Genomic DNA, 26359 nt, shown 5'->3' with positions numbered 1-26359 from the left:
TGGGAATGTGGATCCATACAACCTTTTTGGGCGGAAGTACACTCCATCATTAAAAAGGTAACAACCTATGAACTCGACTACAACCCAGCACAATACCTCCTACATCACTCAACCCTTCCCAAGCGCGTATATCACAGATCTCTGGCCATGCATATGGTAAATGCAGCTAGGCTCTGTATTCCAAACCATTGGCGCTCCCCGGAGGCTCCTACCACTAGAGAATGGCTAGCTAGAGTGGCCAAAATTGCAGAACTGGAGGAACTTATCTACACTTCTCAGGAGCGCTTACAGAAATACACACTGACATGGGCCTGCTGGACCCACTTCAAATCTACTGAATGCTACAAATCTTACTTCCCCCCCTGAACTCACTACACCATGGGATTCCTGAGCGGAACACGGACCTCACCCTTACCACCCAGACCGATAATTCTTTACAGTCCCGTGATGGAGGAGTGGCCTCCTTCCCTCCTACCCCCTCTCTGTCCGCCTCTCCCCCCCTACCCCCACCCCCCTTCTCCCCTCTTTTCATCTCTTTTTCTCAGAACACCCCAATTCCAGGCCCGTTGCCGGGAAGCTTACCCTGAAAGGTACACTCTGTCTATTTTCACCATATGGCTTCAGTTTGTCATTGATACCTGTCATAATGTTATCTGCAATATGTTTATTTTGACAAACGTTTATGCCTGTACTATTTTTTATGCTTCAATAAAATCTTTTGTGGAAAAAAAAAAAAAAAAGAAACCATAACAATATTTATTGATTCTGGTTTATGACCTTTCAAATAAAGTACAATTTATTCTAGTAAAAATCAAGATGTTAGGAGATTTAATCCCATCATAAAGCTGTGAAGAAAACATTTATTTTTATTTTAATATAATACCATAACTCAAAATTACTTAAAGTTATAGACACAGCTAAAATTCCAAGTACCAGGGGACCAAGTAGAAGTCACATACTGTGAGGCCTCGTACACACGACCAGTTTTCCCGTCGGCTTTTGGCCAGGAAAACTAGTTGTGTGTATGCTCCATGACAGTTTTCCCGTCAGGAAAACCGCCAGGGAATCTCGGCAGGAAAAATGAGAACATGTTCTCTTTTTTCCTGCCACGATTCCCGGTGGTCTTTTTTCTGGTAGTTTCCCTATGGGAAACACTGCGGTGGAGCATACACATGGCCGGGATTTCCAGCCAAAGCTCTCACTGCAATTTTCCTGATGGGAAAACCTCTTGTGTGTACACGGGGTAAGTGACCGAGCAGGTTCTCGGATTTCCCCCCGGGATTCCCGGCGTACTTTTTACCGCCGGGAATCCCAATTGTGTGTATGGGGCATGAGGTGGATTTACTTAGGGCGCTATTCAAGATCAAGTGCAGTTGTTCCAGAGTTTTGTAAATGAGATGAAGCTTCACTTTGCAAAGAATACCCAATCACACACAAGGAAACTAAAAAAACAGTATTTTTTCTTGCAGGTGATTGGATGATCGAAGTCAGCAGAGCTTCTCCTCATTTACTTAGCTCTGGAGCAACTACATTTGCAATATGCACAGTTGATTTGTCTTAATAAATCCATCCCATTGTCCTATTTTTTATATGTGTTATCTTCAACGCATTTATCTTTTAGCACAGTAAAGTGTATCAATGGGTAATCCTTTCTTTATTTCACAGTGATTTTGTGATGAGAGCACTTATGAAAGATGTACTCTTCACTACTGTGACACAGATTACTCTTCTGAACTGAATAATTATCCTCTAAAACCATAAACAGGTTTTGCAGTAAATAAAATTGCACCTCTGTCTTTCAGCTACAAAAGCTCTTAAGGAAATCATTACACTGTTTTTGTAAAGTTCTTGAAAGTAACTTATATAGAAAAGAAGTGTCTGCTTTTCTGGACCTCTTATTAATACTAGTTTCCTGGCTGGCATTACTTTTGCTGACCTGGAACAAGGTATCCAGATTAGAAAGTCAGAGAGAAGTGATCATTCCTGATCTGCATAATTGTTCCAGTATGGTTCCTTAGAGATAATTATGAATGTAATGCATGCATGAAATCCTTCAGCTAATCTTTTCTGAAGGAAGGGTCAGCAAGCACATTCCCTATTTTCTCTCAGTACAGGTTTTCATTAAAGTGAACCTGTGGCCACCCTATGAAATTCAAGTATACATATAATTACTAAGCAGTAAATAAACATTAACTCAAGCCATGCTTGACCTTTGTAGGCACATACACTGTGTAGAAATAATTCTCAAATTCCACAAGAGAAACACAAAAGGAGCACCTGCTATGTGTTAATATTATAAATTAGAATACTGATAGAGTACTGGAGGACTACTAATTCACATCAGGGAGGGGGAGCTGAGTTGGCTTTGACAAAGACTTTAATGCTTCTGCAGGGAATGACAGAACTGCTAAAAGTGCCTGCTGCTACAGAGGTCTGTGAGTTTTTTTTTATTTTAAGTTAATTTACTGCTTGTTAAAGTGGTTGTAAAGGCAGAAGTTTTTTTTTTACCTTAACGCATTCTATGCATTAAGATAAAAAACTTCTGCGTTCAGCAGACCTCCTCAGCCCCCCTAATACTTACCTGAGCCCCATATCAATCTGGGCAAATTGGCTGAGACACAGCAGTGGCACCATTGGCTCCTGGTGCTGTCAATCAAAGTCAGTTGGAACAAATGGGAAAAGAAACTGCTCTAAAAAACTGTTTACAAATTAAATCAGTGAAGTGGTGAATACATTTATTAATGAAAATAAGAAAGCTGCAAACCTGCTGATAAACAAAACAATAAGCAAGAATGAAAAATATATGGATTAGAGATTATTTTTTGCAAGGGTGTTTCAAGTTCCAACTTATCTCACCAGTTTAACACAGAATTTATTTGTGTTTTTGAACTTATTTGGTACATATACCAACAGACATTTTTATGTTGTTTTATGTGTAATTTACCTTTTTTTCACTGTTCATTTGATTATTATATTTGTTCTGTGTTCTCACACATTTATGTGCACTATTTGGTAACATTGTTTCTGTCAAATTTTGTGCTGACAATTTATAGTTAGCGCAACCTATATATTTTTAAATCAAAGTCAGTTAGCCAATGAGTAGAGAGAAGGGGCGGGACTGTGTCTGAATGGACAAAAAAGAGCTGTGGCTTGGCTTGGGTGCCACCTACTTGCAGTGGGGGCACTCATCAGGAGGGAGGGGCCAGAAGCAGTGACGAGGGACCTGAGAAGAGGAGGATCCAGGCTGCTCTGTGCAAAACCACTGCACAGAGCAGGTAAGTATAACACGTTTGTTATTTTTAAAGACACTTTGTATCACTTTAACATGTGTAAATATGTGAGAATCTATAGCCTGGCCATAGTTGGCCTTCAAGTGAGATTGTGTCCACTGTTGGCACCAATTAATGCAACAGCAAAAGCATTGAAAATGAATAAATTATCATCATTTATATATAATTTAAGATTTGGAAATTCCAAAGCATCCTCTTCTAGCACATGGATCTTAGCAATGGAAGATTTTTTCACAATGATAACATACTCTCCATGCAAAAACGTCAACCACAACGTAAGGGACAATATTGCAGCAGGATAGTTAAAGTATTTGCAGATTTACTTACTGCAGAAAAGCTTAAAGTGACACTAAAGCCTCGTACACACGATCAGTCCAAAGGACCGTTGTCCTAGGTTAACCGATGAAGCTGACTGATGGTCTGTCATGCGTACACACCATCAGTTAAAAAAACGATCGTGTCAGAACGCGGTGACGTAAAACACAACGACGTGCTGAAAAAAACGAAGTTCAATGCTTCCAAGCATGCGCCGACTTGATTCTGAGCATGCGCGGGTTTTTAACCGATGCTTTTGCATACTAACAAATGGTTAGCAATCCATCGGTTAAATTTTAAAGCAAGTTTGCTTTTTTTTAAATAACCTATGGCGCCCACACACACGATCGGTTTGGACCGATGAAAACGGTGCATCAGACCGTTTTCATTGCTTTAACCTATCGTGTGTACGAGGCTTTAAGGTTCCCGTTTTTTTTTTTAAATAACAAACATATCATACTTACCTCTACTGTGCAGTTCGTTTTGCACAGAGTGGCCCCGGTCAACCTGTTCTGGGGTCCCACGGTTGCTCTCTCGGGTCCTCCCGCATTAGATAACCCCCTATAGAAAGCTCTCTCCTGAGGGGGTGACCTTGTGGGCATGCTCCTGAGTCGTACACTCAGCATCCATAGACGCCGAATGCATGACTCGACCCCCCCCGGCACCCACGTCATTGGAATTGATTGACAGCAGCGGGAGCCAATGGCTGCGCTGCTATCAATCTATGCAATTAAAGACAGGAGTCCAAGTAGGGATGGCTGGCGGGGGCGTGCCCGCGGAAAAGAAGCGGAAAAGAAGCAGAAATGATCACTGTGCTGCAGATAACCTGTACAGACAGCAGAGGTTATGTGCAGCCCAGCGATAATATGTACTGTATTTATTGGCGTATAACACTCACTTTTTTACCCTGAAAATAGAGGGTAAACTGTGCCTGTGTGTTATACGCAGGGGGCTGTGGAAAGTTTTTTTAAAAAAACTTCCCTCTTATGCCCTGTACACACGATCGGTTCATCCGATGAAAACGGACTTTTTTCATCGGATATCCGATGAAGCTGACTTTCATCAGTCTTGCCTAAACACCATCAGTTAAAAATCTGATCGTGTCCAACGCGGTGACGTAAAACACTACGACGTGCTGAGAAAAATGAAGTTCAATGCTCCCGAGCATGTGCCGACTTGATTCTGAGCATGCGTGGATTTTTGACTGATTGATTTCCCCACAGACGATCGTTTTTTTTATCGGTTTTTTAACCATAAGAAAAATTTAAAACAGGTTCTATTTTTTTCACCGATGGGAAAAAAAACGATGGGGCCCACACACGATCGGTTCGTCCGATGAAAACGGTCCGTTTTCATCAGACGAACCGATCGTGTGTACAGGGCATTAAAATTAGGGTGCGTGTTATACGCTGATAAATACGGTAATTTATCTCCATCTCAAATGTATTTTTCCTGCTTTCTCAATAGGCATCTCTTTAAACCTTACAATTAACAGACATCAGAGGCTGGAAGTATTTAGGAAGCATTCACCTGTCCTTTGAACCTCTTTACCAGTTCACAAAGAAAATAGCTTTTTCCCAGGAAACCTCAGCTCCGAGGAATACACCCAACTTTGCTATTACCTTGACTCATACAAATTTACTTGCTCATTCCTATTGATAAGGCTGACCTGCGCGTGCATCTTAATAATTCATGTAAAGTAATCATTTTTAGCAATCCTTTGATTCATTAGGGCTTTGCATGGTATGTCCTATTAATTACAAATTATACCTGCCACATCAAAATGTATTTAAACAACATGGCAACATTTTATAACAGTTTTAGGAAGTTAAATAAATTTAAATCAAAGTCATTTGTGTTAATGGATGGTTAACGAGAGTTCAACATTTATGTTCTTATTTTATTTCTCCTGAAACGTGCACTTTTTGTAAAGCACATGGTGATTCTTTCTGTGACCTTGAGGAAACAATAGACGGATGCAGTTATGTTTATAGCAATATAAAACAATACAGCATGTTTAAGCTCTCCAGCTAATTTCTACAACCAAATGGCCTAAGAAAAATTCTACTCCATTAAAATGTATGGTTTAATTTCAGGCAAGCTTTTTTTTCTCTCTATATTAGCTCTAATGTGCTAAACATAAAAAGCACTCTTATTTAGGCTGACAAACTTCAAACCATAAAGGTGGATTGCTTGAAGTCCTTCCATTCCCAGCAGTCTTTTAAGTAAAGTTCCTAACTTATTACAAGGTCTAATCAGCAATAATTCCTTGAGCCCTAATGTATAAACCCTGCAAAAATATGTTAGGTTTGTGAAACCTGTTTAGCATTCATGAGCAACACATGGCAAGTTCCACTCAGAGATTCCTAGACATCGCTTAAATTATATTACATTGTTCAAGGACAAGTTTGGTATCATTATTTTATGTGTGCATTTCTGCTTATTACCATATTTGGCTTGAGGATAATAGTCACATGAATTGCATCTAGATAGCTACTTAAACATACTTGTTAAAACAAGAGGTACTAGAAGCAATTATACAACAGGAGCCACTGTACACACCGTGACTTAAAGACTTCTTTGACAACCAGATGTTAAATCCCAAGTGCAATGTAAGTGTAATTGCTGAAGAAAGATAGTACTTTGTCATTTTAAAAGGTAAATAGAAAATGGGCAAGTTTTCTATCAGCATTTTTTAAAACAACCTGTGCAAGGAGAATATGGTCGTTGCTATTTCTGACTTCTGAAAATGTAGGTTACCTTGCTATCATCCTAAAGTAACTACATGGACCACATATTTATATTAGGATTCCTGACATTGAAACCTACATGCTAAAAAAAGCATTTACTGAAAAGACAGCTGGACTTCTAGAAATTGTAGAAGGAGGTGAGCAATGGTAGCCCTAATGCCGCGTATACACGACCGTTTTTCATGACGTGAAAAATGCCATTTTTTAAATTGGTAATTAAAAACAATCGTGTGTAGGCTCCAGAGCATTTTTCTCAATGTGAAAAATGGGCATTAAAATTTTAAAACATGCTCTAATTTTTCGCGTAGTTTTTCACGTTGTCGTTTTTCACGTTGTGAAAAACGGTCGTGTGTAGGCTTTAACGACGTGAAAAAAAACACGCATGCTCAGAAGCAAGTTATGAGATGGGAGCACTCGTTCTGGTAAAGCTAGCATTTGTAATGGAGATAGCACATTCGTCACGCTGTAACAGACTGAAAAGCACGAAGACTGAAAAGCACAAAACTTTTACTAACACAAAATCAGCAAAAGCAGCCCACAGGGTTTATGAGTAGAATTATGAAGCAAAGAAAAAGGCGCTATACATGCTCATGTAAAAAACTGGCTCAAAAAAAACCACTGCATCAAATTTAAATATGCACATTAATGAAAGAATAAGCAAGCATAAAGTCCATAAGTGAATAAATCCCAACACCAGAATGGAATGCTCCGAGATAAAACTTCTAGCAAGGTCTTCTAGAAGTTTTATTCACTTATTATTGCGGTCGGACGAAGTAGCTGCTAGAGACTGAGTTACATGCTGCAGCCTGCAGAGCATGCAGACACAGAGGGAAACCAGCAGCTTGGCACCCTAGGCAGCTGCCAAGTTTACCTAGTGGTAGCACTGACCCTAACTACTGTACAACTACTATCCAATTTTGCAACATTTTACTGAACCGTGAAATAGCAATTTTACCAGGAACCTCAAAATATTTGAATATTTTTTTTTTACTTTGCATTTAAATGTACATAGTTACTTAAATTTAGAAAATAATAACATTGAAACCAATATCTTGAAACCACAGTCTATTTTACCCGATATTGACAAAATATGTTGCAAAAAAATTGTATAGCATTGTCAAATAAATCAAATTTCAAGTACAGACTTCCTATAACCTTAAAAATACCTTACAATTCTTATTCCTACAACAGAAAATACAACGTGCCTGATTTACACCGATCATGCAAAAACAGGGAAACTGTCAGTTCACAGTACACGTATGCCCTGGCTTTTATGTGTATATGCAGAAGACAGTGGAGTCTCCCATGGAAAGCAGTTAGACCATTAAAGTTGTAGCATGGCTAAATTACAAATTACCCCAACTTTATACTTTTGGGTATGTTTAACGGATGTTATAATGTTTGAATTAATATAGTCTATAATGCTGAAAAAACTTCAATGCAACTTTTGTGAGAAATATCCAAATTTAGCAAATGTGAGAAAAAATAACAAAGGTAAACAATGTGAGACTATAACACTTTACAACTGTTTTATAAATAGATCATTCTCTATGGTATAACAATTGGGAATGAGGGAATCTGCCTGGGTTTGGTTTATGAACAATTTTGATAATTTTGCTTCAGACTTTGTGGTGAACTCTATTGAAGTCTATGGGGGGGAAATGTTACTCATTTGTTGCTATTTGCAAGAATCTAAAAAGCAAGTTATGTGAAATAAAATCCAAGGGATTCCATATACTGCTAGGAGGGCATGTACACATTCTAAAAAAAAAAAAAAATGTCAGTTCTGCCTAATAATTTAAACACTGACAGTATGTTTGGGTATCCAATTTCAAATCACTGGCTAATAATAATAATAATAATAATAATAATAATAATAATAATAATAATAACTTTAATTTTCTATAAAGTAAACTTTTCTGAGAGAAGTATGAAGCTTGTCATTGTTAACCTCCTTTTAAAAATAATAGTTGACTGGCTATTTTGCTGACCTACTGACTAAAGTGCTTTGAGTAATTGCCTAGAACAAGCACACATTTCTGGCATTCTATCATCTAGCATTCTTGCACCCTTCTAGGTAGGGGGATAGCCATACACACAAGCCAATGAAAGTGTAAGAAATCTATTTAGTTTGTAAATCCCACTACTTTATTTTCAGGATTGACCCATCAACACTTACAATAAATTTGACCTTGTATCAGGTGTATGTGGATAGAGGCACAGGGGGCCAGATTCACGTAGCCCGGGCGCAGCGTAACTTAACCGATTTAGGTTACACCGCCGCAAATTTTCTGACTAAGTGCCCGATCCACAAAGCACTTACCTGGAAATTTGCGGCGTTGTATCCTAAATCCGTCTGGCGCATGGCGGGCCAATTCAAATGGGGCGGGTACCATTTAAATTAGGCGCGCTCCCGCGCCGGACGTACTGCGCATGCTCCCGACGTAAATTTCCCGACGTGCTTTGCGCGAAATTACGATGCGCCGACGTTTTGTGAATCGCGACGTGAAAAAAAGACTTTAATGATTTATACAGTTGCTTTATCTTTCTGTGATGCTGTACAATATAGGAATCAAAAACAAAAGTACACTTAACTAAACATATACAGCAATAAACGAGACATAATAGCAGTGAAACCCTTAGCAATGCAAATGTTCAGTCTATAGGTGATTAAAGAAATAAGTAATTGGTATATGAGTGGACACTGTACCCATTGCCACACAATAAGACAAACACAACTTATAAAGTGCAGTAAATTGCATTTTATGCATATAGTTAACACAAAAATAATTGCAATATGAAATATACACTCTTGATGTATTGCTTACTTTATGCAAACCTTGAGTTGGTAAAAAGAAAAAGTTTGGTGTACAGACAAGAAACTTCTCTTCTAATCATGTAGGTTTTTTTTTTTTTGTGTAAGATGTAGAGGTCTGCAATGTATACAAACCTTCCTCGGTAAAATATTAAAAGATAAAACTTTGTGGAATAGTGCTAATGATTTTACCAGGGATATTCACTTGTTCATTTACAAAAGACATGTTTTTTCCATGTATTTATCATTTGGGAATTGTTTTTTTCATTTAATGTGGACTGTTCTTGAGATATTTTAAGAAATAAGTATAAGCATTAGATATGCTGTCACAAAATATCACATAAAGTGTAGTTTTTAAGTAGAAAGCTATGGCAATATTATTCTAAAATATGTAAACAACCTTATTCGAATTATCTATATTTACCTGTCAAATATCTGGAGAAAAGTGGGTTTTGGATAATTTTCACAATTTCTGGGACTTTTTTAAGGTTTAGAATTCTGTTTTTGTATATAGTTTTAATTATGATTAAAATGTATACATGTTTATAATTTGTTTGTACAATTGTTTTATATTTGCAATTTCCAGCCAGTGGGTGAAGCACTGGGCTTCTTTTAAAATGTTTATCAAGGTAATCTTATTGGTTTTACCAAAATAAAGATTGTAAAAATGTTGACTTCAGCAAAGTTCCACTGTTTATTGAATAAAATTAACACTTTAAATTGAATATAAGTAACAATTGACTTTAAAGTAAAAATGGCAAACATATACTGATGCTAGCTTCAGGTGTCAGGTCTGAAGCCCTGTACACACGGGCCAGAATCTCGTCAGGAAAAAAAAAATTAGTTTTTCCTGATGAGATTCTTGGCAAGAATCTCTTGCTGCCTGAGTGTACAGATACTCCATTCAAAAGAACCACGGAATGCCAGAAATGTGTGCTTGAACGGTTCTTTTGAATGGCTAGAACGTGATGACATCATCGCGTACGATGAGCATGCGCTCGTCACATTCGATGCCATTGCCGCCATCTTGCTGCACCCTACCTATGACTAGGAAGCTACTGCGCATGCGTCAAAGTCATTTCGAGCATGCGCGGGTTTCCACGGCGAAAGGTAAGTATACACACTCTCGGGTTTCTCGGCAGAAAAACACTGCCGAGAATCACGACAAGAAAATAGAAAGCAGGTTCTCTATTTTTCTTGTCGAGATTTTAGGCAGTTTTCTTGATGAGAAACCTGAAAGCCTCGTACACACGCACGGTATACTCGGCAAGAAAGCTCTGCTATCAGTTTTCTTGCTGGTTCTTGCCGAGTAAACCGAGTGTGTGTACAAGGCTTAATTGTTTTAGCACGTTACAGGTTCCTTTAATAGTGTGATCACTTAATCTACAATTCCTGAACAGCTTACTGCCATTGGCTCTTCTTCTTACACCACCTGCCCCTTACTATACTATTGATTATTAAGGCTGTCCATGATGGTATTGTTGGAGTTTGAGGTGGGAAGTTCTTAAAGCATATTTTTTTTAATTCATCCCAGCAGGCTAAATACAAAATAAAAAATAAAAAACTTACAGATCACCCTATTAGCCCTATTTTTTTTTTTTTATGTATGGACTAATACATTTATATCACCAGCTCAGCACCATTAATTGTACCACTCAATTATTTACAGTTGCAAGTGTCACACTGGGCCAGATCCACATACATGTAGAACGGCGCAGCGTATCAGAGATACACTACGCCGCCGTACCTTACCTGGCGCATTTTCGAATCCTCAGCAATTTTGCGCCGTAAGTTACGGCGGCGTAGTGTATTTCTGGCGGCGGATTTAAAATTGGGCGGGTTGGGGGCGGGTTTCATTTAAATGAAGCGCGTCCCCGTGCTGAATGAACTGCGTATTCGTCGTCCTGAAAGTTCCCGCTGTGCATTGCGCTAAATGACGTCGCTAGGACGTAATTTTTTTTACTTAGACGTGAGTTATGTCCATCCCTATTCACGGACGACTTACGCAAAAAAATAAAAAATGCTTCAGTTTAAATTCACCCTGCTAAGTAATATTGTGTGTGTGTTAAGTGTAACAGGTGATTTCAGGTGGGACTCACCTCTCTGCTAACAGGCTTTTGAAATGTTAATGACCCTTCCTCAGCCAGTCCTATTTCAAAGGGTAATTGTGTGTGTGTTATGAAGCCCTGTGGTTACTGTTTACTGTGATTAGAAGGGGCTCATGTTAATTATTCTGATTGCTTCATTGTGGTAATTATCTCTTCTATATGCGGGGCCAGGCTGTCTAGATAATGTATTCTGTACAACTAGTAATTACCTTCACTGATGTCATTATCTAAAGAAAATGTGTTTTCAGGGTCGGCTCCGAAGTGTCTGCCTAATAATCTGTATGGAAGCCCCAGTGTGAAGGGGCGGAGATTTGTCATTGTAACAGTTTTGGAAATTACATATAAGCTGTGTGTTATACCATTAAAGTCTGTCTTGTTCCAGCAGTAAGCGTGACCCATGTGTGGCTTATTGGGCGATCGCAGGAATATTCCCCCTCGTGGAATACTGGGTGATTTTCGTTATGGGAAGAAGGGAATCTTTGACGGGGGTATCATTCTAATACCGTCACAGTGTCACTTAAGGCTTTTTCACTAGAGCAGAGCAGCGCCACAACCACCACAACCACCACAACCACAACCACCACACCCACATTACAATTTTTTATACCTAGACCCTACTGAGGTAGGTGTCACAGTGGAGGCAGCAACTATCATTATAAACATTTTTCCATCAGCGCAGGGCAACTTCTTATTTAATATATGATATGAGTCTTAATACAATTAAATACTTCATTTATTTAGCTTTTTTCTTGCTTGCACACATAGTTGTGATAGTCATGTGTAAAAAATGAGGTGTAGGAGACAGAAGATCTGACTACAAGATCTGACCCATCACCTTCTGTCTCCCACACCTCACTTTTGACACATTGTCCTTGCCACTGTGTGTGCAAGCAGGAAACCACTGTTCTATTGGAGACATTTGGAGATGAAGAGATAATCTGATGTGATAGCACCTAGAGAGGTGTCTGCAATAAAAGGAAAGCATTGGTTTATATTCTTGATAAAGGTTTACTTTAAATGCATCTTTTTACACAGACCAAGAGCAGGCTTAGTACCAAGTAAATGCTTAAATCACTTTCCTTTGGGAACATTTACATTTACTTTATCAGTACAATTTATATATGACCTATATCAAATTAAATGATTCAGAGTTTTTGCAATTCAGTATTCATGTTAGAAAAAAATCAATGTACATTTTTTTTTCTTAAGAGCCTGTGGAGCATTGCATCTGCGTTCAGCAGATCATGAGTGGCTCCTGCAGACTCTAATTAAAGCTGTCTGCTTCTACCACTTGTACGGGCAGACAGTTACTGGAGAGCGGGAAGTATCAATGAACTACCAGAACGATCATCATCACCCTCACAGTTCAATAAGAACTGCCACAATTACAGATGGCACGTGTTGTTCATTTATTCAGAGATCTCTGTAAATAAATGAAGCAGACGTGTGGGTGGAGTCCTACACAGTCACGCAATTTTCAAATTGTGACAGTTGGTGCAGTAAAAATATCCCCTGCCCACTGTCACAATTGTGGGGAGGGGGGGTTTAGTGGTACGGGGGGAAGTTGCTGAACATATTATGCCCTGTACACACGATCGGACCTTTGTCCGACCAAATTCACATCGGAATTCCATCGGAGGAAAATAGAACATGTTCGCTATGTAATCTCTGATGAATTCATCGGAATTTTCTAGAATGCCAACACTTACATGTTTTGAGTTTCCACATCTTCCACAGAATCTTTCTATGAATATAATTGTTCATGATCCACAGTATTAAAAATATCTGTTATAAAGTATTCCCAGTGAAACTATGCTTTATTTTGGTATTTTATAACCATGCACTTTGATTGGTAATTTAAAGAAAGTTCTGGTGGTGTTTTCGCTTCCTGATCCATCAGCAGGTACTTTTATGGTTAAACTGAATTTTATTGTAATTTACAGTGCCTGCATCAAGAGCTTGCAGAGCAGAGAAGGACATGGTTGGATTTTCTAAAGCTCAAGAAAGTCCTGTGGTTTCTATATGCATTAAGCACGGGTCCCCGTATATGCCGCTAGATTTGCCCACACAATCTTATTAATGCTCAGAATAGAAAAAGTAAACCTAAGGACTGTATTTTAATGTTGTCCTAGGAACTGGAGCAAAAATGTGTTTTGGTAACAATAGCTTTCCAAGCATAACTGGCAAGTCTTTTACAAAATCTTTATAATTGTTAAAAACCCTTCTACTGGTTATTTTTTATGTATTGTACTCTATCCATTACAAAAGCAATCACTTATAACCTATAATCATGCCTCTGGATGTAGGAAAGCATTAGTCGATCACCCCTGTATTACATTTACAGTACATACATTCAGTACATGATATAAAGGCAAGACACAGAAAAATGGTAATTACTATATGTGCTATCGTATCTGTTGACTAGAGGTTACAATATATTTGTAGAATCTAACACCTGAAAGACCTTGAAAGATCAAAAAGATATGTGTAGTCTATACAGTACAAAGACAATGGAGCAATCCAATTAACCCTTGGACCAGACAATGAAATTGCTTCCGCACAAACCAAAAGACAAATATATGATCACATTATAGTCTTGTCACTCTTACACCCTGCTGTCCAATTAAATGAAACTCCCTGTATAATAAAACATTTCAAGGGCAACCCTAACAAATTGTTGAAAAAAAGTTAATACTTTTGTAAATTGTACAGAAAAAAAAGTATAATTTTTTGTGGTATCTTAATTCTGTATTTGAACTTCACAGTCATGTTGGTCTAATACAGACCCAAGCATAGATTTGCAATCATAACTTTTAAAAGTATCACTTTTACAAGAACTCTGTTCTAAACAAAAATGTTTCTATACTCTCTGCTGGTGGTGCTCTTTGGATGTCTAACCGTAATCTATTAGTTCTTTTGTCTCAGTTCTTGAAACTAAATGAGTTTTATGGACATTACAGATCAGGGGTATTCATCATTACAAAGATAGAAATCGACTTTAAATATATTTAAGTGTTAAATCTTAACTATCATTAAGTACTAATGACTACAAGTAATCTACTTTCAAAGTTGTATTTGCCTTTTCCTTCCATTTCCCTTCTAAAAATTGTTTTTCTTTGTCTGAATTTCTCACTTCCTGTTTCTCCTCAGTTAGCTTGCTCCCATCATCCGAGCTGTTCTGGCTGGGGGTTAGTCAGTCAGAACAGCTTACTGAGGAGGAACAGGAAGTGAGAAATTCAGACAAAGAAAACAAAGAAAAAAAAACATTTAGAAGGGAATTTGAAGGAAAAGGTAAGTGAACCAACAATGCACTAGCTTAAAGGAACTTATTTAGAAAATAAAAAACAAACTTGACGAACCCCTTTAAAGTGGTTGTAAACCCGTACATATACTTGGTGGAGCGACTGGCCTCAGGTGATACACAGAAATGAAACAAATCCTCCTACATATGTTGTACCTGTTTATCTGCAGTCTTATGTTCTAGAACTTTTAAAGCTTTTATAAAAAGGGGGAGGAGAGCTGAAGTCACACTCTGCAGAGCTCAGAGAGGGGAGCTCTCATAGGTTATTGGAGGGAATTACACACCCCCTTCACACAGCACACAGGAACAGAGATAAGGCTTTCAATCACAGGCTGTGCGCTGGAGTGCCCCCCCCCCCAGTCATATTTTTTCTCTTGGTATCAGGAAACTTACTCAGCTGTGATTCATGCTGATAGCAGAGGAATTAAACAGCAATGTAAATTACACTTAGTTCTCTTAATGAAGACAAGTACACACTATAGATGGATATGCTTTTTTCATATTTCATGTCTGAGGTTTAAAACCTCTTTAAGCCATATGCAATGCCATGTAAGGCTGGGTAACAGCAGGGCAGATAATGTTTGCCATTCTTTAAGGCCAGGGATGTAAACCACATATTAAAGTATGGACTGATAACACTAAGGAGGTCAACACATACATTTTGGAAGTTGGGTGACCCAGACAAAATATCAAACACAGGTCATAATGGTAGGGCAGACATAAATTACATATACAATTAGACTTGTTTTAACTCCTAGCAAAGTGCACAGGGTGCTAGTAAAGCATTTATGTGTATGTGTTCCTCCTCTTGTACTTGCTCCCTGAGATTGTTTGTTTCTTCTAATGTAAATTCACTTTACAGTTCCCTGAATTACAAGCAGTTACTGAACGCATTGGATTGATTTACTAAAGAAAGAATTGTCTGTTTACTTTGCAAGGGAATTTTCTCCAGGGCGAAGAGAATGTGGTGAAAATTATTTCAAAGAGTACCCAGTTATGTGCAAGAAAGAAAAAAAAAACAACACCACTTTTACTTGTAGATGATTGGCTAATATATGTCAGTAGAACTTCACGCTATGGCGTTTCATTGGAAGCACACATGAAATTAAGTGAAAAATGCATTTTAATGGATTGGTAATTTATAGCAACTTGACACATGACATAATATAATCTTGCACATATGATTTTTTTAATCTTTTCTGTATTCAGTGAGAGTGGAAATAATGTTTATTGACTTTTTTTGGAAGTTGGAAGAATATATATTTATATTTTCACTGTTAAAGATGTTTTGGATATATTATTTATTATCTCACTGTTATAGAACAGAAGGTGTACTGTAGGCCTATAATACACCTCCCGGCGCCAAAATGGACAGAAACTGTACAATAATCAATAACAGAGGATTGTCAATAGATCGATCATCTGTATATTACAGTAAATTAAATTAAAAAAAGCAGCCGTTTAATAAAATACAAACATATAAAAAGAGATTTAAAATCTATAAAAACAGAAGTTGTCAGCATAGAAAAAATCACAAACAGCGCTAATAGTGGTATGTTCTAGCGTAAATCCCAAAAAAGGAACCACTTATACACTCGGTGCAGAATAGAAGAGTGTGTCAGTAAAATAAAGAAAAGTCCATTGATAAAGTGTCCGATATAAGGAAGAAATCAGATAGCAAACACCTTCCACCCGAATTCCTTAAAGGGCACCACGTGGGACAAAGTAAGCCCCCTCTGGGGTGCGAACTCACCGCAACACAATGAATACAAGGCGATGTATAATACCTCCAGACTGACAAAACTCTTCAGGTAGGGTAATCAGAAACATCTGCTAAGGCCGGGTACACACGGACAAACATGTATGGTGAAAGCGGTCCGTCGGACCGTTTCCACCATACATGTCTGCCAGAGGGCTTCTGTACGATGGTTGTACACACCATCGTACAGAAGTCCGCGCGTAAACAATACGCGGGGCGTGTCCGCGGTGTCGCCGCGTCGATGACGCGGTGTCGCCGCGACAATGACGCGGCGACGTGGGCGGCCCGCCTTTAAAATGCTTCCACGCATGCGTCGAAGTCATTCGACGCATGCGAGGGACGGCGGGCGCCTGGACATGTACGGTAGGTCTGTACTGACGACCGTACATGTCCGAGCGGGCTGAATTCCAGCGGACTGTTTTAAAACAAGTCCAGGAATATTTGTCTGCTGGGAAAAGGCCCGGCGGGCAAATGTTTGCTGGAATTCGGCCCGCTCGCGCCCACACACGACCAAACATGTCTGCTGAAACTGGCCTGCGGGCCAGTTTCAGCAGACATGTTTGCTCGTGAGTATGGGGCCTAATAGTCTCCCAAACAGACCAAAAAAACACAGAGAAATGCCATAGCGTAATTCCGTTTTTAATGGTAATGTAAAACAAGAGCCCCACAGCACAGATTCCCCTCAATCAATGCACGTACATGTAAATAAAATCAATAGCGCAACATAGTCACCATCTCCAAGGACTGGAGTAGCATCATACTGGCCTGGTGTAATCTCGTGGGAGACAGACTGTCCTGGTTCCAGCAGAGGCTCTGGTGGAGCGCATAGGTCACTTCCTGAGCGTCGTGATTGTCCCACGTGGTGCCCTTTAAGGAATTCGGGTGGAAGGTGTTTGCTATCTGATTTCTTCCTTATATCGGACACTTTATCAATGGACTTTTCTTTATTTTACTGACACACTCTTCTATTCTGCACCGAGTGTATAAGTGGTTCCTTTTTTGGGATTTACGCTAGAACATACCACTATTAGCGCTGTTTGTGATTTTTTCTATGCTGACAACTTCTGTTTTTATAGATTTTAAATCTCTTTTTATATATCTCACTGTTATGTATGCACTTTTTTATTAAATGTATGTATAATGAGTTCATATACTGTATTCTTCAGGAACAAAATGTATTTTTTATTGCATGGTATGGCCTTTTTTATTAGGGTAAGTGGAAAGGCAGGTTAAATCCTGAGGTCTTGGGCAATGTATTTTTTTAGTTACCTTGTAGCTACTGGTAGCTACTGGTTCAGCAGCTTTTAGTAATAGATAAGTCTTAGAAGAGCAAATCCATAATCATATTTGAATTCCTATCTAAAATTGGCCTTGGTGTGTGTGTGTGTGTGTGGGATAGCAACCTTAGATTGTTGGATCCTTTAGGGCTGGAACTAATGTGATTGCTTAGTATACAAAGCACTATGTAAATTAACGGTGCTATATAAATGCCTGAAGTAAATTTTTAAATGAATAAATATATATCATAGTTCATGAATTGCCAATGTCTATAGCATGAATAACACTTATAAAAGAAGGTGCGTTTTTCATAGAACACTTTTTTTTCTATATCATAAACGTATTATAGAATTTTTATAGTAAGATCAATGTAAAATGCTACAAGTAGACAAATGTTTAAGCAATTTGCAAGAAATACCCACAGCCATTTCATGTTGTAGTTTTGAAACAATCCAACAGTCAAAAATACTCTTCATGCATGCTTGTATAAATGACTTCTGGCCAGCCATGCAAGAGGAGTCTTCCTCATTGTTACCAAGTAGCAGGTAGTCCTAGATGAACCAGAGGGAAGAGCTGTTGTGAAACCAGTTTTGCTCTCTGCAATACACTGTTGTGAGTGCAGGGTAAAATGTGTAAGTGTTGGGCTGTAGTGCTCTGCATTACCAGTCATTCCTCAGTCTCTTAACCCAAAAAACTAAGAATATCTTATGGCAAACTTCAGAATAAAATTGAGTATTCCAGCAAGAGTTGTTTTTTTAAACATCCAGAGGGACAAGAAAAAAACTAGACCAGAGTTGAGCTTTAAGGTATAAATGGCCTTAAGGATGCAGTCCAATGACACAATTTGTCTTTTCACTGGTTTGGCCTCCTTTTATCTAGTCTTTAAATTGGGTGTTGATAATGACCTCTACTATAACATGTTAACACATTAATCCTGGTGCTTTTTTATGTTTTACCACATTAAGTGCTTCACTGTATGCTTCCTAGTAAAACAACAATATAATAAGTAAACAGGGCTACATTTAACAATGTCTCTCGACACTAATCATGTCTGGCTTAATGTATTGTAAGGTAGGAAAAAATATATAATATAATACACTAACATGATTGGTAAACTGCCTGGATTTATTTTTCTGCCCACCATATATTGTAAACACTCCAGTGAGTTCAATAACTGTCCTTTGACTGCCAGTGCATGCTTTTACACTGGTCAATGCAGTTGGGAAATGTTGCTCACATTAAAAAATTAGAATTTCTAGTATAATAAATGGGGACAGTTTTTTTCTTATAATTGCCTTAAAGAATCTTTTTGCCCTTTAAAATTCTTCTTTACATTCCAGTGCCCTGTGTTGGCATAGCTGTGTGTTCTTTCATAGACCTATATTGCAGAAGGAAGAGAGGACATATCAGACCTGGTCTGTTACTGAGTGCTGGTTACTGAGTGCAGTGGATCTAGCTCCTATGCAGTCATATTCATATACCAAATACGGCTGCTGTAACAGGAAAGTGGTGGTAAGACAATGAACATAGGGATTGTTAGTTCAATGTCTATATGGATGCATAACTAATTCTATTACTAAATGAGTAGATAAAACGAAGCTGTCAAGAGTTTCATAAATTCACAAATTTCAAAATCCTTTAACTGTATAATAATTTTAGCAAATAATTATTCTAATTTTTATTCTGTTACCTCCATGAACTTTAATTAAAATCTACTGAGTATTCATTCTTTGCTCTTACAACAATATATCACAAATTAATTGGTTAAGTTCGAAAATAAACAAGACAGAAAAATTATCAAATGAATAATGTATACTTGGTTACTACATCCTTTGACATTTTACATTAGTTTGAAAAAAAAACATTTTTTGCTCTCAAGTCACTAAAGTCTAAGTATAATCTTACTTTAATCTTACCAAATTATATAAAATTCTTCATCGCAAAACCAAAGAAGCCACAATCTAGAATTTAAATTAGCTGCTCCATACCAAAGCACTTTCCAGGAACTCCCTAAACACTCATACTTCCCAACAGTCCCAATGTTGGTGTCACCAATGGCTGGCAAAAGGAAGATATAAAGTAAAATATGGATTTTTTTTTTCATTTTAACTAGGCATAGTTTGTAAAAACGATATATGTTGCTTAAAGCAGAACTCCAGCTTTTTGAAACCCCCCAAAAGCTTTTTAAAAACTTGGAACTAGGCTTTAAAAGGACTCAGCATACATGAAAATAAGATAAGGATTACTTACCTATACTGCAACTTGTGCTGCTGAGCACTGATTCAATGGTGAGCACTGCTAAAATTCCTTCTGAGGCCAACACTTTCAGAAGTGTCAATTATCTAGGTCCTCCACAGTGGTTTCTCCTGCTGAGTACTACTCCTTAAAGGAGAGATTAATGACATGGAGGTCAGTAGTAGGAAGCATTGATTGTTGCAGGGGTTCCAGAAAATTGACACTCCCAGAAGTATTAGTCTAAGCACTGGATTACTCAGGATTGAAGTGATGTTTGGTGGCATAGGCAGCAGTGCAGGTAAGTATTAATGTGCATGTTTAGCATTATAAAAGATACTCAAGTAACTGACAGAGATTCTTTAATTATGTCATCAAAACATTTGGACATTGGCTTTACTATGTTACAATTATTTATTTCTAAATGCAGATAACAACACCATTTTAACTATCGCACAATACATGCAACTGTAGAGTAGTCTGCTTTACAAAATGTAAACTGATAACTTACCTCTGTCACTGAAGTCATCCACCAAGATAATTTCTTCTATGAGACTGTCTGGAGTTCTGTTAATCACACTGTGTATGGTCCTAAGTAGAGATGTCCACCCTTCATTGTGAAATGGAATAATAATGCTCGTATTTGGTAGTTTTTCCAAATAAAACTTGTGCTTGCAACTGAAAGAAATGATAAAACATCAGAGGTATATCTAATAGCTGAAATGTAACCAAAAACATACAAAATGTGTTTATTTATTGACTAAATACATTAGTTTACTAGGTCAAGATTTATTCTGGCAGTAGGAATGCTAAATATAGGAGATTATTTACACAAATAAATTGTATGACTGCAAACACATTCTAATCTCCACAATAGTGCTTACATTTTCCTCAATAAAAAGAATCTAGAAAACCATATCATAGAAAGACATTTGTTTAATTTGGATGTAAACCCCCCAAAAAAATATTCTTCGATGTCATAATGTACAGTATAAGATTTCCTATCATCTGTGCCCAATCTTGCCACACAGAGTTAATCCAGCTCTGAGCAATCCTCTTTTATTGTTCAGTGAAATAAAACGGACTTACAGAGAAAAACCTTAGTCCTTTCCGCCCCTTTGCTGTGAGTGACAGGTTATTTACAAATCTCATGCACTAGCTTGGAGACAGGCGTTATTTTTTAATTCTCACCCCCACTCCTTTTCTGAAGTCATGTGGTTATTTTTCTGGATTTTGACTGGATGTTAGTTTTCATAGCAGAATTTAGTGTAAGGGGAGTGTAGAGGAGGGCGGGGAGTCTACTGACATCACGACTCCACCCACAGAGCTCCAGACAACAGATCCACCCACAGAATCTGCAGTTTTTCAGTTCTTATAACAGACAGAGGGGAGACATTTGACAGGTAAGGATACATGCAGGAGTAATATATATCCTTATAGATCAGCACTATGCAGTAGTTTAGAAAGGATGAGAGTGGGTTTACATCCACCCTAAGGTTGTGTGTATTTAGGTACTTATAACTGAACTGTAATTGAACATACGTTGTAAACACAGTGAACTTAACTTTAAATATCATGAGAACTTTTTTTCAAAAATTAAAATAGTTTTTCTGTGTTAAAGGAGTCCTCCACTTAAATAAATGAGCAGTGCTGCTTTATTCATAGCTATTTACATTAACTTGGTAAATTAAAGCTACCCATTCTTAGGCTACTAATCTAACAATCTTACTCTTAGTCACCGTTAATCAGGCTATGAGAGATCCAAAATACTCCCTGATTATTATACACTTATATTTGGCCAATTACATCACTCAGCATCCACATACAGCTTGTTTACAAACAGAAGACAGCAGAGGATCTGTCATTTGTGCTGGTAATGTAGTTGGGTGACACCATTTTGTCAGTGGGCCATCATGTTTCACACTGGATAAACATAGCTGGACAACTTAAATAATTACGGGTTTACATTCAAAGACATTGTTTACTATTTATTGAAATTGTATTAAATTACTTTTTCACAGTGTGGGTGTCTATTCATTTAAGATTTTTTTTTGAAAATGAGTAATAAGGGGTAGCCGATATCCCATTTTATTGGGGGGGGGCAGATATCTGTGTCCCATATAATAAGTCAATGATGTCACCCAGGATCTTTAGCCAGTTTGTTTACAAAATAGCAGGTGGTCAGAGATCTGTCATATAGCTGGATTCAGGTAGGGCGGCTCACTTTTGAGGCGGTGTAGCGTATCGCATATACGCTACGCCGTCGTAAGTCAGAGAGGCAAGTGCTGTATTGATTGATTTTGATTTTAATATTTCTTTACAGCGCCACATACACCCTGAAGGGTGTGTCTAAGCGCTGGAAGGAGGTCCGCTGGTCTATTCTGGACCAAAAAGCAATCCAAGAGAAGAAAGAAAAAAGACTTCGTAGACGAACTGATGGCTCGTGTACATAAATAAAAAGAGAAACCATATAAAGTATCAACAATAAAAACAAACGGTAGCAAGGGGGTTTGGAGTGAGGGGGACATAGGGTGAGGGAAGGAGGGGCCAGGTCAGTTTAATTAGGCGTGGTCATTATCAACTTGCCCCAAAGAGGAAGGTTTTAAGAGCCTTTCTGAAGGTAATAAGAACAGTGTACTTCCTCAAAGACAACGGGAGAAGGTTCCAAAGCGAGGCGGCTCTGGCTCTGAAAGATCGGCCACCAAGCGAAATCAACCTTACTAGAGGGATGACAGCAAAGTCCTGATCGGCCGATCTCAGTGCCCTGGGGGGGTGGTAATGTATGGCCATGTTATTAATGAACAGTGGGCCATGTTGTTTGAAGGCCCTGAACATAACACACAAAGCCTTGAATTCAATCCTCCTTGCGCATGGGAGCCAATGAAGTAGTCTGAGAACGGGTGATATATGGTCCCATCTTGAGGTCCCCGTAATCAACCTAGCTGCCTGGTTCTGCACCAGCTGCAGCTTGGAGAGCCATTTAGTAGGGAGTCCAAGGTATACCACATTGCAAAAGTCAAGACGTGAGATGACTAAGGCCTGTACTAGTGTATTTCTGTGTGTTTGGGAGAGCAGATGTTTTACCCGTCGCAGCATCCGAAGATAGTAAAGGGCATTCTTGGTACAATTCCTCACCTGTGGAATCCATGAAAGTTTATTGTCAAATATGATGCCCAGGTTTCTTACTTGGCTGGATGGAGTGGGGCACGGGCCCATTGATACGGGCCACTCTGCAAGCAGGTTTAAACTTTGTGTTGGACCTGTAAGAAGTACCTCAGTTTTAGATACGTTCAGGGCCAAACGATTGTCCTTCATCCATGTCTGGATAGATGAGAGGCAGCAGGAAAGAAGGTGGGCTGCCGTGGGGTTGAGAGCATCACTGGCCACAATTTGTATGTCGTCAGCGTATACCTGAGTGGCCAATCCCCATGAAGAGATGATATCTACCACGGGCCTCACATAGCAATTAAACAGCCACGGTGAAATTGCCGAGCCCTGAGGGACCCCGCAGAGAAGGGGCACCCTCGCTGACCTAAATGGGCCCAATATTACTTGGAATGTTCTGCCTGTCAGGAAATTGCGTATCCAAGTAAGGGGTACGCCTGTAATATAGAACTCGTCCTGCAGCCGAGCCAGGAGGATCTTGTGGCTGACAGTATCGAAAGCCGCGGAGAGGTCAAGCAGTACCAAGGCCGCCGACCCCCCCGCGTCTCTCGACTCCAGCAGCCTTTCTCTAGTGGCCAGGATGGATAGCTCGATCCCTCTTTTGGGCCTAAACCCAGATTGAGCATCGTGAAAGAGATTTTGTAATTCACAATGTGCTTGAAGTTGCATAAGAGCCTCATGTTCCACCAGCTTAGCCAGAAAGCATAGTCCTGAAATGGGGCGGTAGTTGGACATAACTTTGGCATCCAGCGTGCTTTTTTTCAAGATTGGTGTGACCAGGGCATGTTTCCAGTTATCTGGAAACTCTCCAGTTGTCAAAGAGAGGTTAACCATGATCAGAATCTCATCGATGACTGTGTTGATGTTATCCTTAAGCAACCATGCTGGGCAGGTGTCATCGGCATAATAAGAGGGTTTTAGATGTTTAATGGAGCTGAAGAGCTGAGTTTTCGTTACTGGCTGAAAGGAGCAAAAGGGAATGATGTGATTGGGCCGGTTGATCTTAATAGTGAGGTTTGCTGAGGGGACAAGGACTGGGGGACCTAGGCCAGCTTGGATGTCACAAACTTTGTTGACAAAGGCCTCAAGTAGATTGTCACATAGAGCTTGAGAATGGACAATTTGTTGGGAGGCCAGTGGTGGATTAAACAGCTCCTTACTGATTTTAAATAGTTCCGCTTGGCTATTGGCCGCTAATTCGATGCGGGATGCTAGGGCTATTCTCTTATGCTTCCTTACTAACTGGAAGTAAGCACGGGCCTGTATTCTATAGAGGATTTTATTAGCCTTAGTTTTATTTTTTTGCCATTTCCTTTCTAGCTTCCGGCAGTTATTTTTGAAGGTGGCTAATTTGGGGGTGTACCAACGATTGGATTTGTACATTTTTGGCCTGAAGTTCGATTGGGTGAAGGGTGCCACTATGTCCAGCATGGCCTTAAGTTTACCATCAAAAGCATTGAGTTTCTCATCTAACTGCTTGATGCTTTCCTCGAAGTCGTCAGGTAAAGCCTCATAGCTGTCTTTCTCAAGAGGGTGTGTGTAGGATTCGAGGTTCGAATAAGTATTGTGGAATAAATCAGGTGTGATTTTTTTCAAATTTCTGTACGGGAGGGAGGGTTGCATAAGGGCTCCTTTTGGTTTATCCGTGGTGTTTAGGGTAAGAATTTGAAATTGCACTAGGTAATGATCAGACCAGACCACTTGCTTGATTGTGGGAATGGTGGATTCTCCCACTGCCGAGAATACTGCATCAAGCAGATGCCCCTTTTCATGTGTATGTTCCCTTACTATCTGTTTGAGGCCTAAGCTGTCCATGTCTGCTAAAATCTCTTGAGCTGATAGATCGAGAGGGTCCTCAAACCAAAGGTTGAGGTCACCCATGACAATTAATGAAGGGTATTTAGTAGCACAGTCGGTAATAAGGGTCATGAACTCGCTAATAAAGCGGGAATCATAGCCTGGTGGACGGTATATGATAATTACCAACATGGAGTTTGTAACCTTTGTACTGCATTTAATTGTCAGATGTTCAAAAGATGGTATAGTATGTGAGGGGATCACAGTACAGGTAAGCTCCTCCCGATGGACCAATGCCACCCCCCCACCTTTTTTAGTGGGTCTGCTGTTAGATGTGATATTATATCCCTCGGGAAGGAGTTCGTCAATTATGTCTAGACAGCCTGGTACAAACCAAGTTTCCGTAATGGCTAGAAGGTCCAGCCCTGTTTCCAAGATAACATCGTAAATTTCCGTTGCGTGCTTGTTAGCGGACCTGGCGTTGATCAAGCCAGTGCAGAGACCCTGCTTCGACCCAGTGGGCCTACTGAGAGACATCCTTGATTTTTTAACAATATGTAACATTTGACATATGTCAATGATGTCAGGGTGTAGGGTAGTTATCGGATTAATTAATTCAAGTAGGCGATCTTTAGTGTAGAATAAGTGTTGAGACTTGATGGCCCCCCTACCTGTAGGACTGATACACAGCCTGGGCGGAGATGTTATCGTGAGTGGAGCAAGCTTCCTGGCCCTGGTCCGAGCCGTCCGGGCCCGGACGGGCACAGACGGGCTTGCCTCGTGCGCGCCTCCGGCGCGCACCCGGCGCGCCCGCGGGGCGTCCATGTCTGAAGAGCAACCCATGGGTGGGCGGGGCCTAGCCAGCCGGTCAATCAGCACACTGGAGGAGGGGTTGCCGGGTGTTGCCGTAGCAAGTGCAGGGTCACAGAAAGTCACAGAGAGCAAAAACGCACAGCTGTGCAAAACAATCCAGCAGGCTATTTAGGAACAGCAGATCGGAGCAGCAGATCAGCAGCACAGTCCTTCACTTCCTGGGTAGGGGGCGCGGGGCGTCCATGTCTGAAGAGCAACCCATGGGTGGGCGGGGCCTAGCCAGCCGGTCAATCAGCACACTGGAGGAGGGGTTGCCGGGTGTTGCCGTAGCAAGTGCAGGGTCACAGAAAGTCACAGAGAGCAAAAACGCACAGCTGTGCAAAACAATCCAGCAGGCTATTTAGGAACAGCAGATCGGAGCAGCAGATCAGCAGCACAGTCCTTCACTTCCTGGGTAGGGGGCGCGGGGCGTCCATGTCTGAAGAGCAACCCATGGGTGGGCGGGGCCTAGCCAGCCGGTCAATCAGCACACTGGAGGAGGGGTTGCCGGGTGTTGCCGTAGCAAGTGCAGGGTCACAGAAAGTCACAGAGAGCAAAAACGCACAGCTGTGCAAAACAATCCAGCAGGCTATTTAGGAACAGCAGATCGGAGCAGCAGATCAGCAGCACAGTCCTTCACTTCCTGGGTAGGGGGCGCGGGGCGTCCATGTCTGAAGAGCAACCCATGGGTGGGCGG

The 26359-nt window shown here is 39.8% G+C and overlaps 1 protein-coding gene across 1 annotated transcript in view; it reads right to left on the bottom strand.

Annotated features, from left to right (window-relative positions):
• The window catches only part of GALNTL6 (polypeptide N-acetylgalactosaminyltransferase like 6), a 1588031-nt gene that overhangs the window by 952370 nt on the left and 609302 nt on the right, over positions 1-26359 (bottom strand). The window contains exon 4 of the mRNA XM_040333316.1: positions 20360-20526. Coding sequence (XP_040189250.1) covers positions 20360-20526 — 167 coding nt within the window. The remainder of the gene's footprint in view (positions 1-20359; positions 20527-26359) is intronic.

The sequence above is a fragment of the Rana temporaria genome, chromosome 1, assembly GCF_905171775.1.
Source record: "Rana temporaria chromosome 1, aRanTem1.1, whole genome shotgun sequence".
NCBI classification, from domain to species: Eukaryota; Metazoa; Chordata; class Amphibia; order Anura; family Ranidae; genus Rana; species Rana temporaria.
Note: the sequence above shows the minus strand (reverse complement) of the source record. Positions and strands in the feature narration are given on the sequence as shown.